Source organism: Ornithorhynchus anatinus, chromosome 3 (genome assembly GCF_004115215.2).
Source record: "Ornithorhynchus anatinus isolate Pmale09 chromosome 3, mOrnAna1.pri.v4, whole genome shotgun sequence".
NCBI lineage: Eukaryota > Metazoa > Chordata > Mammalia > Monotremata > Ornithorhynchidae > Ornithorhynchus > Ornithorhynchus anatinus.
In genome coordinates this window covers 7,170,676-7,186,831 of record NC_041730.1, presented here as the reverse complement: position 1 = coordinate 7,186,831, position 16,156 = coordinate 7,170,676, and the positions used below count along the sequence as shown (strand labels likewise).

General features: G+C 58.1%; 1 protein-coding gene across 3 annotated transcripts in view; it reads right to left on the bottom strand.

Moving 5' to 3' along the window:
• Positions 1–14,501, bottom strand: part of ATG2A (autophagy related 2A) — a 41,538-nt gene extending 27,037 nt beyond the window's left edge. For all 3 annotated transcript variants that reach the window (XM_029060498.1, XM_039911361.1, XM_029060499.1), the window contains exons 1-9: positions 14,232–14,501; positions 8,122–8,284; positions 7,201–7,353; positions 6,752–6,854; positions 6,175–6,313; positions 5,023–5,175; positions 4,027–4,123; positions 3,768–3,923; positions 3,492–3,650 (exon numbers count right to left, since the gene is read on the bottom strand). In XM_029060498.1, coding sequence (XP_028916331.1) covers positions 3,492–3,650; positions 3,768–3,923; positions 4,027–4,123; positions 5,023–5,175; positions 6,175–6,313; positions 6,752–6,854; positions 7,201–7,353; positions 8,122–8,284; positions 14,232–14,402 — 1,294 coding nt within the window. In that variant the 5' untranslated portion in view covers positions 14,403–14,501. The remainder of the gene's footprint in view (positions 1–3,491; positions 3,651–3,767; positions 3,924–4,026; positions 4,124–5,022; positions 5,176–6,174; positions 6,314–6,751; positions 6,855–7,200; positions 7,354–8,121; positions 8,285–14,231) is intronic.
• Positions 14,502–16,156: the final 1,655 nt, after the last annotated feature.

Genomic DNA, 16,156 nt, shown 5'->3' with positions numbered 1-16,156 from the left:
TGAAATAGGTAATAAATATGTAAAAATATACACAAGTGCCGTGGAGCGGGGAAGGGGGTAGAGCAGAGGGAGGGAGTCGGGATGATGGGGAGGGGAGGAGAAGCAGAGGAAAAGGGGGGCTCAGTCTGGGAAGGCCTCCGGGAGGAGGGGAGCTTTCAGTAGGGCTTTAAACATGGTTCCTGCCCACAGCGAGCTTACAGATTAGAGGGGGAGACGGACGTTAAATGAATGATGGATATGGACATAAGGGTCGTGGGGCTGAGGGAGGGGTGAATAAAGGCAGAAAAGGTGTCGCAGAAGGGAGTGGGAGAAGAGGAAATGAGGGCTTGGTCGGGGAAGGCCTCGCGGAGGAGGTGTAATTTTAATAAGGCTTGGAAGCGGGGAGAGTGATCGTCTGCCGGATATGAAGAGAGAGGGCACTCCAGGCCAGAGGCAGGAGGACGCGGGCGAGGGGGTCGGCCGCCAGAGACGAGATCGAGGTTCAGTGAGTAGGTTGGCATTAGAGGAGCGAAGCGTGTGGGCTGCATTGTAGGAGGAGATCAGGGAGGTAAATTAGTGAGAATAATGACCGTGGTATCTGTTAAGGGCTTAATACGGGCTAAGGACTGGACTAAGCACTGGGGCGGACACAAGATAATCAGGTCCCACAAGGGCCTCACAGTCTAAGTAGGAGGGAGAACGGGTATTGAATCCCCATTTTGCAGAGGAGGGAACTGAGGCGCAGAGAAGTGACTTGCCCAAGGTTACAGAGCAGGTACGCGGTGGAGCCGGGATTAAAACCCAGGACCTCCGCCCCCCCCCCCGGGGCCGGGGTCTTTCCACTACGCTGATAGGTGGGACAAGGTGACGGAGGGCTTTAAAGCTGATTCTTCAAAGCGTTTCCGTTTGATTTTCCGTATGAGAGGCAGTGGGGCTCAGCGGAAAGAGCCCGGGCTTGGGAGTCCGAGGTCGTGGGTTCTAATCCCGCCTCTCCCCCTTGTCAGCTGTGTGACTTCGGGCAGGTCACATCACTGGGCCTCAATTACCTCATCTGTAAAATGGGGATGAAGTCTGTGAGCCCCACGTGGGGCAACCTGAACCTGATTGCCTTGTATCTACCCCAGCGCTCAGAAGAGTGCTTGGCACATAGTAAGCGCTTAACAAATACCATCGTTATAATGTGGAGGTGGACGGACAACCACTGGAGGTTCTTGAGGAGCGGGGAAACATGGCTTGAATGTTTCTGTAGAAAAATGATCCGGGCAGCAGAGTGGAATATGGACAAGAGTGGGGAGAGACAGGAGGCAGGGAGGTCGGTGAGGAGGCTGAAGCTTATCGCTCCTGATTTCCTAGTATAGTACTCTGCGCACAGTAAGCGCTCAATAAATATAATAATAACAATAATAATAATGTTGGTATTTGTTAAGCACTTACTATGTGCAGAGCACCGTTCTAAGCGCTGGGGTAGATACAGGGTAATCAGGTCGTCCCACGTGAGGCTCACAGTCTTAATCCCCGTTTTCCAGATGAGGGACCTGAGGCCCAGAGAAGTTAAGTGACTTGCCCAAAGTCAGAGAGCTGACAGGTGGCAAGGCCAGGATTAGAACCCATGACCTCTGACTCCTAAGCCCGGGCTCTTTCCACTGAGCCCCGCAGCTTCTCATAATAATAATAACGTTGGTATTTGTTAAGCGCTTACTATGTGCAGAGCACTGTTCTAAGCGCTGGGGGAGACACAGGGGAATCAGGTTGTCTTACGTGGGGCTCACAGTCTTAATCCCCATTTTACAGATGAGGTAACTGAGGCCCAGAGAAGTGAAGTGACTTGCCCATAGTCCCACAGCTAAGTGGCAGATCCGGGATTTGAACCCATGACCTCTGACTCCAAAGCCCGTGCTCTTTCCACTGAGCCACGCTGCTTCTCATGAAGCGTGACGACCGAATGAACCCAGCCCGCACACTTCGCTCCTCTATCCTTGCTCTTGTCTGTCTTGCCACTGACCTCTTGCCCACCCCCTTCCTCTGGCCGGCCTAGAACTCCCTCCCCCTTCGTCTCCCACAGCCCTCCACTCTCCCCACTATCGAAGCCTTATTAAAATCCCACCTCCTCCAAGAAGCCTTCCCTAAGCCCTCGCTGGTCCTCCCTGCTCTCCTTTCCGCGTCACCCACGCCGTGGATCCGGACCCCTTAAGCACTTTGATATTCACCCCAACCTTAGTCCCACAGCCCGTTCCTACCCATCTTTATCCCCTGCCGTTTCCCCTTTCTGGAATTAGGTCCCCGTCTAGACCATAAGCTCCCTGCGGGCCGGGATCGAATCTCTCAACCCAGACGCTCGGTACAGTGCCCCGCCCCCAGTAAGCGCTCCGTACTACTGCTTGATTGGTTCCTCCTCCCCGAGGAACCACAACTCCTAGCAGGCCCTGGGGTAAGGGGAGGGGAGCCGTTGACCCCGCTACGGGAGGTTGCGATCCTGGCCGGGGAAACCGTTCGCCAACTTCGCCACAGGTGACGTTCCCTGTCGGCTGATGTACACAGCACGGGTCTGGGAGCCGGAAGGACCCGGGTTCTAATCCTGGCTCCACCATGTGTCTGCTGCGTGTGACCTTAGGCAAGTCACTTAACTTCTCTGTGCCTGTTTCCTCGTCTGTAACATGGGGGTAAGAGTGGGAGCCCCATCTGGGGCAGGGATTGTGTCCGACCTGATTAACCGGCATCTACCCCAGTGTTTAGAACAGTGCTTGGCTCATAGTAACCGCTTAACAAATACCATAATGATAATTATCGAGACGCAGCACGGCTCAGCGGAAAGAGCCCGGGCTTGGGAGTCAGAGGTCGTGGGTTCTAATTCCGGCTCTGCCCCACCTGTCAGCTGGGTGACTTTGGGCAAGTCGCTTAACTTCTCTGGGCCTCAGTGACCTCATCTGTAAACTGGGGATGAAGACTGGGAGCCCCACGTGGGACAACCTGATCACCTTGTATCCACCCCACTGCCTAGAACAGTGCTTGGCACATAGTAAGCACTTAGCAAATACCATCATCATCATTATTAATGATAATTATTATTCATCATTTTTATTATATTGTACTCTCCCAAGTGCTTAGTCCTATGCTCTGCACACAGTAGGTGCTCAATAAATAAAACTGACCCCCCTCCCAGCCCCACAGTACTTATGTACATATCTGTAATTTTATTGGTTGGTATTGATGCTTGTCTCCCCCACTCTAGACTGTGAACCTGTTGTGGGCAGGGAATTCGACTGTTTATTGCCGTACTGTACGCTCCCAACTGCTTAATACAGTGCTCTGCACTCACTAAGTGCTCAATAAATACGATGGAATAATGAATGAATGACTGATTGTTTGACTGAGTGGGGCAGAGGGAAAAGACTGGCCGGATCACCGGCCACGGCTGCTGCCGCTGGGAACTCTTGTCCACTCATTCCCAGGGATGGGGGAAGAGGAGATGGGGCGGAAAAGCGAGCGGGAGGAGGCGGCTCCCCGTAACTCACCAGGCAGGCGGCCGAGGCCGTGCAGGGCGGGGTGGGGCCGGCGAGGGGGACCCTCGCTGTGCAGGGAGGACCCCAGGTCCACGTCCGAGAGCGAGAGCTCGGAAACGGAGCGGGCGGACGCCACGCTGCTGGTCAGAGCCGCCATGGAGAAGAACAGATCTGGGGCGGCAAGGAAGGGCTTCGTCAGCGTGGACCCGTCCCCAGACTCCCCCGTCTCTGTCCTCCCCCGGCCCCGCCACGGTCCGCTCTGCCCGCCCGCCCGGGGAGCCGGGGTACCTGCGCTGTCCATGCCCGTGAAGGGGTCGGCGTCGGGGAGCAGGGCACCCGCCGCGCCCCCGTGCAGCTGCTGGCTCAAGTCCTGCTCGATCAGCCGGAGGTCCTCGGCCCCCAGCGGGCGGCTGGCGCTCGGCTTCTCGGGCGGCCCCTTCGGCTCTGGTGAGGTCAGGCGGGGAAGGAGGGCTCGGTCTTCCTCCCCGACCGGCCGGCGGGCTCCGCCTCCCTCCCGCCCGCTCCCCGGCTTAGGGTTCGGACTCACCTGCCAGGCTGAGGGTATTCAACAGGTCCTGGAGCTGCAGGATCTGCTGAGGAGCCAGGAGCAGGTGCAGGGACCCGAGCTGCCCGGACACCTCCAGCTGGGCCCGCGGGCGACGTGGACGGTGGGGACGGGGCGGCGGGAGGGAGAGGGGAGGAGGGAGGACCGAAGGCAAGGTCACTATGGAGACCGCGTGGGGTCCCTGTCCCTCTGTCTGCCTTCCGACTGCTACGATTCCCTGCCCGTGTCACCGGGCCGGACCCCCCGCAACAGGCGAGGCGATCGCATTCTGGCGGAGGGGGGAGGTCCCACCTAAAATGCCAAGGTAAAAGAAGGCAGGGACCCCCCCGCCCCACAGCCACCGGCAGCCGGTCAGGGAGAACGAGGATGAGGAAACAGGTCGCTTCCTTCTCCTCCTTCACCAGGGCAGGAGCCACCTTACGACCTCCGCCGTCAACGCCTCAGCTAAGTCGTGGCCAAATGGCAGTTTCCGGAGGCCGGACCTACCGGTGGGTCCCGTTTCCCTGCGGCCCAGAAACGGCTGGCCGGGCCGGGCCGGGCCTCCACTGCCCCCGCTGCCCATTGATGCCCTGGTTCAAATGCCCTGTCCTGGGCTGGCCACGCACAGGCAGGAGCCATAATCAAAGTAGATGCCCTCTCCCCAGTCTCATCTTCCTTTACGTTATCTCTTTCCCTCTCTCCCCTTCTTCTCCCTCTTTCTCTCCCTCACTCTCCCCCTTCCTCTCCCTCCGTTCTTCTCTCTCCCTCCCGCTCTCTTCCCTTCTGCATCTGGCCTCCTCCCCTTTAAGACTCCCTTTAAATCATCTGAAAGGGGGCCTCCCCTCTTCCCCTCCATTTCCCAACTCAACCCGAGTCTCTTCCCGGACTATTTTTCCTCCTCCAGCCCAACACACTTCTCTACAGCCCCTTCCAGTTTCCCCCCGACCCCAGCCCTTTCCCCGTGTAGCTCCATCCCACTCCCCCAGCCCCCTTCCACACCTTGGGTCCTGGGAAGGCTTCATTCTGTTTGAGTTTCACAGTCAGTTCCATGTACCCGGAGCAGCTACCAATCTGTAAAGGGGGGCTGGGGGATCTAAGGTGGCTGGGGTCGCTGGGGTCACTGGGGTCGCTCGGGGGGGCGGGCGGTTCCTCCTGGAAAGAAAGGTCAGCAAGCAGAAACCCCTGTTGGCGCTGTGGCTCTCCGTCGGCTTTCCGCCCATACCTATCCACTCTCCTGTCACACTACACCCCAGCTCACCCTGTTTCTCCCAAGTTCACCTTCTCACTGGGACTCACTCCCGACTCTCCTACCTGGAACTTCCTTGGCCTCGAAATCTTCCAGGCCTCAGTTCTCTTATCTTCAAAGTCCCTCTGACATTTCTCCTCTCCTGGGAGGCTTCCCCGGCCTCATTTTTCTTCTCTCCAGGGGACATCACCTCAGCCCTCGTGCTTTTTTTTTTAATGGTATTTGTTAAGTGCTGACTATATGCCAAGCACTCTTCTAAGCACTGGGGCAAACACAAGGTAATCAGGTTGGACACAGACCCTGTGACACAGAGGGCTCAGAGTCTTAATTCCCATTTTACAGATGAGGAAACTGAGGCCCAGTGAAGTGACTCACCCAGGGTAGCACAACAGACAAGAGGCGGGGCCGGGACTCTCTCCACTAGGTCACGCCGTTCCCCAACCTCGAGACCTCCCGCGCTTACACTACCGTCGAAGCGCCTCTTTATTCGTTCGCTCATTCGATTGTATTTACTGAGCGCTGGCTGTGTGCAAAGCACTGACCTAAGCGCTTGGGAGAGTACAATATAAAAACAGACAGACACATTCGCTGCCCACAAGGAGCTCAGAACGTATGGCTTCCCATCTGCGGACGATTTCCTGCCCGTCTCCCCCGCTGGACTGTCAGCCCCTTCAGGTCCGAGACCCACGTTCTCTACCTCCCTTGTACTCTCCCAAGCGCTCAGTCCGGAGCCCTGTAGGCGTTCGGAAGATAGTCTTGACGGAATGGACGATGGAGGTTTTGAACCAACTGACAGGGACCGGGTTGGGGCAGGCCGGACAGGGGTCCCCCGTCGTCGTCGTTCCCCCCCGGCCCCCAACCCGCCCCCTGGCCCGGTGGTCCCCACGGCTCCCGCCCCCGGGTACCTGTGCGGTGAACTCCTCGTAGTGCAGCCGGACCCCGGACAGCTGCAGCAGCTTATGCACGAAAGCCGGGGGCTGGTGCACGTCCACCGGGGCGGCCGCCTGGGCCGGGTCCCGCACCGCCTCGTCACAGTATTCCAGTCTGGGGATGTTGGGGGGCGAAGGGGGGGAGCGGGTCAGGGGGGCACCGGGCTCCATCCTCACCTTCCGGACTGTTCTCGGGCCCCCCCGCCACCCCCAGCCTCCTCCTTCTCCTCTGTGATGCTACCAGGCGCTGTCCCGCTAATAGTAATGATAATAATAATAATAATTGTGGCATTCGTTAAGCGCTTACTAGGTGTCAGGCTCTGTATTTAGCGTTGGGGTGGATACAAGCAAATTGGGTCAGATACAGGCCCCGTCCCACGTGGGGCTCACAGTCTTCATCCCCATTTTACAGATGAGGGGACTGAGGCCCAGAGAAGTGAAGTGACTGGGCCTCTTGCCCGCTTCCCTGCCACTCCCGCCCCCCGCCAATCCCCGCCCCCGCAGCCTCGACCCGTGCCTCCCACCCTCAGCCGGTGCCCCGCGCCCCCCACACCTCTGGATGTGGATCTCCACGGCCAGGCCGCTCTGGCCGCTTCCCGGCGCGTGCTCCACTCGCACAATCGTGTCCAGGAACGTCGCCTTGATCCTCCGCAGGACTGGGGCCGGGGAACGAGGGAGGGGCAAGGGGTGCTGGGCGGGGGTGGGCCGCTATCCCACCCCTCCGCCCCGGTGACGCCCACGGACAGGCCATCCCAGAACCTCCCAGAACCCGCCTCGGGGCGGTGGCGGGAAAAGGCTGCTGGGAGAGGACCGGGCCCCCCTCCCCGGCGCCGGAGCCTGCAGGCCCGGCCGGGGGTGGGGGACGCCGGGCCGGCCGGGGACAGGGGAGGGGACCTGCTTCGGGGCAGAAGAGCCGGAGGCCCGGGACCGGCCCCGGGGGGGCGGGCAGAGGGAAAGGAGGGCCCGGGGGCTACCGGGCCGCGCGGGGGACGTCCGGCTCACCCGTCTCGATGGTCTGAGCGAACATCTCCAACCCCTCGAGGGGCTGCGGGGGTTCAGCCGGCTCGGGGGGCCCTTCCCGCAGGCACTCCTGGGCCAGCTGGAGGCTGGTGGTCATACAAGAGGCCCAGCCCTGGGACTCCGATCCCCCGGAGGCTACGGACCGACACAGACACACAGACGGGCCGTCGGGGGCGGGGCGGAAGGGAGGAGCCGGCCGAGACTCCCAGGCAATACAGATGATTCCGCCTCCCGTGTGCTGGCCGCTGGGCGGGATACGGCCAACGGGATGGGACGGGGGCCCTGCCCCACCCCGGCGGGAAACCCCGGCCCACAGAGGTTCGGAGACTTGTCTCGGGTCTCCCGGCAGGCCCGGGGGGACAGAGCCGAGACCAGAACCCAGTTCTCCCGCACTCTTTCCGCTCCGAGACAATCATCTGACAATCACTCTCAAAGCCTTAAGGCAAATCTCCTCCAAAAGGCCTTCCCGACTAAGCCCTCCTTTCCTCTTCTCCCACTCCCTCCTGAGTTGCCCCGACCTGCTCCCTTCATTCATCCCCCGTCCCAGGCCCCGCTACATTTATGTCCAGATCTGGCATTTATTTACTTCTATTAATGTCTGTTTCCCCTCTGGACTGCAAGCTCGTTGCAGGCGGAGGATGTGTCTATTTATTGTTGCATTGGACTCTCCCAAGCGTTTAGTAGAATGCTCTGCACACAGTGAGCGCTCAATAAATACGACTGACCGACTAGGCCGCACTGCCTCTCCTTCCAGAGACGCGAGTTCCGGGCAGACCCCGCCCGGGGCATTCCCGAAGGCCCAGGTGTCCCGGCTCCCGGCCGGTTCTCCCTCCGCCCCCCACCCCTCTGCGGGTCTCCCCGTCTCTCACGGGAGCAGGGTGGGGGGCGGAGAGGGTCCCTGACCTTCGCTGCTCCGGGGTCGCAGGGTGAGCTGGAGGCCGGTCACGTGCATGGTGCAGTGGTCGGTGAGCAGGGCGGCCCAGGGCACCGCCACCTCGATGGAGCCCACGAAGCCGTCCACCAGCTCCAGCGGCGAATCCACCGACTCCAGCAACTCGTTCACCGACTGCGAGGGAAGAGAGCCGCGGTGCTCGCCAAGGGACTCGGACCCCCCCCCCCCCGACCTCCGCATCGGACAGAAACGCCTCACCGTGGGCTTTAAAGCCCTCCGCCGCCTCGCCCCCTCCTACCACACCTCCCTCCTCTCCTCCTATAACCCGGCCCGCACGCTTCGCTCCTGTAATGCCAACCTTCTCACCGTGCCCCCGTCTCGTCTATCCCGCCACCGGCCTCTCACCCAGGTCCTGCCTCTAATAATAATAATAATGTTGGTATTTGTTAAGCGCTTACTATGTGCCGAGCACTGTTCTAAGCGCTGGGGGAGACATAGGGGAATCAGGTTGTCCCACGTGGGGCTCACAGTCTTCATCCCCATTTTACAGATGAGGGAACTGAGGCCCAGAGAAGTTAAGTGACTTGCCCACAGTCACACAGCCGACAAGTGGCAGAGCTGGGATTCGAACTCATGAGCCCTGACTCCAAAGCCCGTGCTCTTTCCACTGAGCCACTCTCCCCCCTCAAATCCAAAAGACGATGACTCTTTCCCCCTTCGAAGCCTTATCGAAGGCCCATCTCCTCCAAGAGGCCTTCCCATTCGTTCACTAGTATTCATCGAGCGCTTCCTATGCGCAGAGCACTGTACTAAGCGCTTGGAATGTTCAATTGGGCAACAGATGGAGACAATCCCTGCCCATTGACGGGCTCACAGTCTAATCCCAGATCAAGCCCCACTTTTCCTCATCTCCCCGCTCCCTTCTGCATCCCCCTGACTTGCTCCCTCCGTTCTTCCCCCCAACCCAGCCCCGCGGCACTTATGTCCATATCTGTCATTTATTTGGATTGATGCCTGTCTCCCCGCTCTACACTGTAAGCTCACTGTGGGCAGGGAACGTGTCTGTTTACTGTACTCTCCCAAGTGTTTAGTCCAGTGCTCTGCGCACAGTAAGCGCTCAATGAATATGACAGTGAATGAATTGCTTAATAATAATAACTGGGGTATTTGTTGAGCACTTACTATGTGCCAGGCACTGGGGTTGGACACCATCTCTGTCCTACACGGGGCTCACAGTCTTAATCTCCATTTCTCAGAAGAGGTCACTGAGGCCCAGAGAAGTGAAGTGACTTGCCCAAGGTCACACAGCAGACAAGTGGTGGAGCCGGGATTGGAACCCAGGTCCTTCTGACTCCCAGGCCCAGGCTTTAGGCCACGGACCGCCGGCCCGCTCTATGTCCCCGGCCAAGTCACTTCACTACCAGGCCTCCCTCTCCTCATCTGTAAAATGGGGATGAAATACCCTCCCCCTTGGCTTGGGAGCCCTTTGTGGGACGGGGACGGTGTCTGACCTGATTATCGTCTTGTCTCTACCCCAGCGCTTAGAACAGTGCCGGGCACGTAGTAAGCGCATAATATTTGCTGCAATTAATAATAATTATAATAATAATAATGATTATTACCCCCAACACTCTGGTCCTCTAGGCCCAGTACCCTACATTTTTTTTTATTATGCTTTTGCTATTTATCCCCATCCTTGTCTATTTACGACGCTCTTGCGTTTCTCTTGTTTCAACCTTCTTTTCGTGTCTGTCACCCGTCCCCTTTCCCCGTCTGGACTAAGAATGCGAACCCCTGAAGATCTGCGGGCCCTGCCTATTTCTAACCCGGGGTCGATCGTAATACTGATGGCATCTGATAAGCGCTTGCTAGGTGCCAAGCACTGTTCTAGGCGCTGGGGTGGAGACAAGGTAATGAGGTTGTCCCCCGTGGGGCTCCCAGTCTTCACCCCCATTTTCCAGGTGAGGTCACTGAGGCCCAGGGAAGTGAAGCGACCGGCCCAAAGTTACACAGCAGGCAGGCGGCGGAGCCGAGATTAGAACCCGCAGCACTCGGAAGGGAGCTCTGAGCGCAAAAAGCACAGTAGGTATTTACTGGAAAAAATAAAACAAAACGCACTTGGACTTTCGACCTTTGGGCATCTGACATTCAGCCCACTCTCAACCCCAGGGCATTTATGAACATCTCTCGAGATTCCATATCATAAATTATTTATATTAATGTCCGGCTCCCCCTCTAGACTGTAAGCTCATTGTGGGCAAGACCCCAACTCTGTGGTGGTGTACTCTCCTGAGGGCTCAATAAACGTCACTGATGATGACATTCACTGTGCGCTTACTGTGCGCAGAGCACTGCGATAAGCGTCTGGGAGAGGAGAGGAAGGAGCGGAGCCGGGGGCGGAGGGGGGAGGGACCTCCCCTCCAGCAGCCCCAGAAAAATCTTCCTCTCCGTCCCCTTCCCCGTGACTACAGGCAGCGGGCGGGAGAAGGCTGGCTGACCCCCACACGCAGCACCGTGGTCTAGTGGGTAGAGCCCTCGAGGGCATTTCATCCCCATTTTACAGAGGAGAAGACGGAGGCCCGGGTGGTGAAGTGACCTGGCCGGGGTCACAGAGTGGGTTTAGAGTACGAGCCGGGAGGTCAGAAGGTCTGGGTTCTACCCCCAGCTCTGCCGCTTTCACTCAATCTTAATTACCGGGCATATAATAATAATGGTACTTGTTAAGCGCTTACTATGGGCCAGGCACTGTGCTAAGCCTTGGGGTGGATACAAGGAAATCGGGTTGGACACAGTCCCTGTTCCGGATGGGGCTCACAGTTTTAATCCTCATTTCACAGATAAGGGAACTGAAGCGCAGGGAAGTGAAGTGACTTGTCCACGGTCACACAGCAGACAAGTGGCAGAGCCGGGATTAAAACCCAGGCCCGCGCTCCCACTCGGCCGTGCTCCTCGGAACAGTGCCACGCACCCAGGAGGCGCTCCGTAGACACCCCCGACTGATAAACACTGTCCTAAAGGCTGAGATTATCGGGTCAAACCCAATCCCTCTCCTACCGGGGGCTCACAGTCTAAAGCGGAGGGAGAATGGATATCGCAAATAATAATCATAATGACGGTATTTGTTAAGCGCTTACTAGGTGCAGAGCGCTTTTCTAAGCGCTGGGGGGGGGGGATACAGGATGATCAGGTTGTCCCCCGTGGGGCTCACAGTCTTCATCCCCATTTTCCAGGTGAGGGAACTGAGGCACAGAGAAGCGACTTGCCCAAAGTCACCCAGCTGACCAGCGGCGGAGCGCTGAGAAGTTAAGTGACTCGACCAAGGCCACACAACAGGCAAGTGGCACGGGCGGCATTAGAACCCAGGCCTCCAGCCTAGGCCACGCTCTTCTCGAAGCCCCTCCTTAAAGGCCATCCCCGGGGGGCCGGTCGGGGGTTCCTCCGCTCCTCTCCAGAGCTGGGTGCATTTCTGCCCTCTGGAAAAATCCCGAGTGGCCAGGGGAGAAAAGGTCTTGTTTTCCCAGACTGGGCGGCGGGGGGGAAGAGGAGGAGCCGCTCGCCGTGGGCCGGGCCGGTCCCCCGGCCCCGATCGATCGGAGAGGTGGTTCAGAAATAAGCACCGGCTGCCAGGGTCGGAGGTCAGGGATACCGGTCCCCTCTCTGACTTCTGCCAGTACAACTGGCGGTCTCCGATTCCTCTGCGTGGCTCAGTGGAAAGAGCCCGGGCTTAGGAGTCGGGGATCGTGGGTTCAAATCCCGGTCCCGCCGCTTGTCAGCTGGGAGGCCCTGGGCAAGCCACTTCGCTTCTCTGGGCCTCAGTGACCTCACCTGTAAAATGGGGATGAAGACCGGGAGCCCCACGAGGGACAAACTGATGACCTCGTATCGACCCCAGCGCTTAGAACAGTGCTTGGCACATAGTAAGCGCTTAACAAATACCAACATTATCATTACCTGACGTGGTCCTTGGGGCTTCGGCCTCCGTCCCTCGTCCCCCATACCTTCCCGCCCCTAGCATCCCTGAGCTCTCGCCCCCGCTCTTCCCCATCCCTGGGGTCCCCCCACCTTCTCATCGGCTCGGGCCTTGCCTACCCTGACCTCTCCCTCCAAACTAACTCTCTTCACAGCCCTACCGAGAGCTCACCTCCTCCAGGAGGCCTTCCCAGATTGAGCTCCCCCGTCTCCCTCTGCTCCCCCTCTCCCCTCAGCTGAGCCCCCTTCTTCCCCTCCCCTCTCCTCAGCAGTGCCCTCATTTGTATGTTATTCATTACCCTATTTATTCTGTTAACGAGGTGTACCTCCCCTCGATTCTATTTATCGTGACACTGTCGTCTTGTTTTCGTTCCGTTCTGTCCCGCTCCGCCGTCCGTCTCCCCCGATTAGGCCGTGAGCCCGTCACTGGGCAGGGATGGTCTCTCTCTGTTGCCCAGCTGTCCATCCCAAGCCCTCGGTCGGGGGCTCTGCGCATAGTGAGCGCTCAATAAATGCTATCGAATGAATGCATGAAGACCTTTCGGGATGACCTGCTCGAGCCCCGTTGGCCTGACTCAAAAAAATGGGGTCGGGCGCGGCTGACTCGAGGTGGAGGCTCGTTAAGTGATGGGCGGAGGAGCCGTGATTCACTCCCTGGGGACACCAGTGACTCGCTCCCCACCCCGGCTCTTTCCCCCCTCCCGAATTTACTCCGCTCTCTGATCCCGGGGGGGTCCTGCTCCCACCCTCCTCTATCCCCCTTCCGAGCCCTTCCCCCTCGCTCCCCAACCGGGACCCTCAGAGCCTCGGGGACCCCGCTCTCCTAAATCTCCACTCCCTGGGTCTCCCCCCTTCCCCCACTTGGAGAAGCAGCGGGGCTCCGTGGCAAGATCCCGGGCTTGGGAGTCCGAGGTCATGGGTTCCGATCCCGCCCCTGCCACTTGTCGGCTGGGTGACCGTGGGCGAGTCGCTTCGCTTCTCTGGGCCTCAGTTCCCTCATCTGGAAAATGGGGATGAAGATGGGGAGCCTCACGTGGGACGCCCCGATGACCCTGTAGCCACCCCGGTGCTTAGAATAGTGCTCGGCACATAGTAAGCGCTTAACAAATACCAACGTTATTTTCAAAGCTGCCCCCTTCCCCCACCCCCCACGGCCCCTCACCATCCAGAAGCAGCGTGGCCCAGTGGCAAGAGCCCGGGCTTGGGAGTCAGAGGTCATGGGTTCGAATCCCGACTCTGCCACTTAGCTGGGTGACCGTGGGCAAGTCACTTGGCTTCTCTGGGCCCCAGTTCCCTCATCTGTAAAATGTGGATTAATAATCATAATGGTATTTGTTAAGCGTTTACGAGGTGCCCAGCACCGTTCTAAGCGCTGGGGGAGGTACAGAGAAGATACAGAGAAGCAGCGTGGCTCGGTGGAAAGAGCCCGGGCTTGGGAGTCAGAGGTCATGGGTTCGAATCCCGGCTCTGTGTGACTGTGGGCGAGTCACTTCACCTCTCTGGGCCTCAGCGACCTCATCTGTCAAATGGGGATGAAGACTGGGAGCCTCACTCGGGACCACCCGATGACCCTGAGAAGCGGCGTGGCTCAGTGCAAAGAGCCCGGGCTTGGGAGTCGGAGGTCGTGGGTTCGAATCCCGGCTCCGCCACTTGTCAGCTGGGTGACTGTGGGCGAGTCACTTCACTACTCTGGGCCTCAGTCACCTCATCTGGAAAATGGGGATGAAGACTGTGAGCCCCACGTGGGACATCCTGATTCCCCTGTGTCTACCCCAGCGCTTAGAACAGTGCTCGGCACACAGTAAGCGCTTAACAAACACCAACATTATTATTATTATTATGAGGGACAACCTGATCACCTTGTATCCCCTCCCAGCGCTTAGGACGGTGCTTGGCACAGGGTAAGCGCTTAATAAATACCAACGCTACTAACAGGATGACCCTGGATCTCCCCCAGCGCTTAGAACAGTGCTCTGCACATAGGAAGCGCTTAACAGACAGCAACATCAGTAGCCGACATCAGGATTACGATGATCCTCCCGGCCAGCCGCAAGGGCCCGGTGTCAGGCAGTCCCAGGAGGGGATGCACAACCACGGGGGGGGACCGGACTGTCGCCGTCGAAGCCCCCCGCCCCGTCGTCTGCCCCCTCACCCATATCTCCAGGTGAATGTCCCGCAGGGCCCCGCTGCCCTGGTAGAGGTCGAGGCTGAGCTGGTCGAGGCTGAGCCTCTCTTGGAGGAAGTGGCCCAGGTAGTGCTGGAGGAGGTAGCGACAGGCCCGTTTCTTCATACAGCTCGACCACGGCCACAGCCAGCGCGACATGGCGGGGACGGTCCTCGTCGTCGTGGCCGCCCCCCGCCGCCCGGGCAGCGCCGCTCACTCGAGCCCCCGGCTCCTCCGGCCGCTTCTCCCCGCGCTAGGCCGCGCCCCCCCCCCCACCTCCTCCTCCACTCCCATTGGTCGGCTCGGAGGGACGGGGCCCGCCGATTGGCTGCCGGGGGGCGGGACGCCGGGCCCGCCCCGCCCTCGCAGCGTGACATAAGTCCTCCGGGGGCGGCCTGCGCCTGCGTCCGCTCCTCACCCCGCCCGCTCTCCCCGAGAGACATCATGACCATAATAACGACGGTGGCTTTTCTTGAGCCCTCACGGGGGGGGGGGGGGGCCAGGCACCGGGGGCCGGGATCAGGGTGGAGAGGGTGTGAAATAAGTCGCGGGTCGCACTGCGCATGTGCCAACGAGAAGAGGGAGGGGATTTGTTCAGAATGATAATAATGTTATTTCTTGAGGGGGTGAAATAAATCGCGGCTCGCACTGCGCATGTGCCAATGAGGAGAGGGAGGGGATTTGTTCAGAATGATAATAACAATGTTATTTCTTGAGGGGGTGAAATAAGTCGCGGGTCGCACTGCGCATGTGCCAACGAGAAGAGGGAGGGGATTTGTTCAGAATGATAATAACAATGTTATTTCTTGAGGGGGTGAAATAAGTCGCGGCTCGCACTGCGCATGTGCCAACGAGAAGAGGGAGGGGATTTGTTCAGAATGATAATAACAATGTTATTTCTTGAGGGGGTGAAATAAGTCGCGGGTCGCACCGCGCATGTGCCAATGAGGAGAGGGAGGGGATTTGTCAATAATAATAACAATGTTATTTCTTGAGAGTGTGAAATAAGTCCTCGGCCAGACTGCGCATGTGCCAATGAGAAGGAGGAGGGTATTTGTTAATAATGATAACAACAATGTTATTTCTTAAGGGTGGCGAGCGTGTGAAATAAGTCGTCGGCCAGACTGCGCATGTGCCAATGAGAAGAGGGCGGGTATTTGTTAATAATGATAATAACAATGTTATTTCTTGAGGGTGTGAAATAAGTCCTCGGCCAGACTGCGCATGTGCCAATGAGAAGGCGGAGGGTATTTGTAAATAATGATAACAACAATGTTATTTCTTAAGGGTGGCGAGGGTGCAAAATAAGTCGTCAGCCAGGCTGCGCCTGTGCCAATGAGAAGCAGGATGGTATTTGATCATAATAATGTTATTTCATAAGCGCTTACTAGGTGCCAAGCCCTATTCTAAGCGCGGGCGAGGGGGAGGGGATCAGGGTGGCGGGGGTGTGACCGTGGGTCAGAGTGCACATGTGCCAATGAGAAGGATGGTATTTGTTAATAATAATAATAACGATGTTATTTCTTAAGGGTGGCGAGGGTGCGAAATAAGTCGTCGGCCAGACTGCGCGTGTGCCAATGAGAAGAAGGAGGGGATTTGTTAATAATAATGACAGTGTTATTTCTTAAGCGCTTACTAGGTGCCAAGCACTATTCTAAACACGGGGGGTGGTCAGAGTGGCGAGGGGGTGAAATAGGCCATCGGTCAGACCGAGCATGTGGCAGTGAGAAGAAGGATGGTATTTGTTATCATTCCTAATAATAATGGTATTTCTTAAGGGCTTACTATGTGCCAAGCACTGTTCTAAGCGCTAGGATGGATACAGGGTGATCAGGTTGTCCCCCATGGGGCTCCCAGTCTTCATCCCCATTTTCCAGATGAGGGAACTGAGGCGCCGTGAAGTGCCCAAAGTC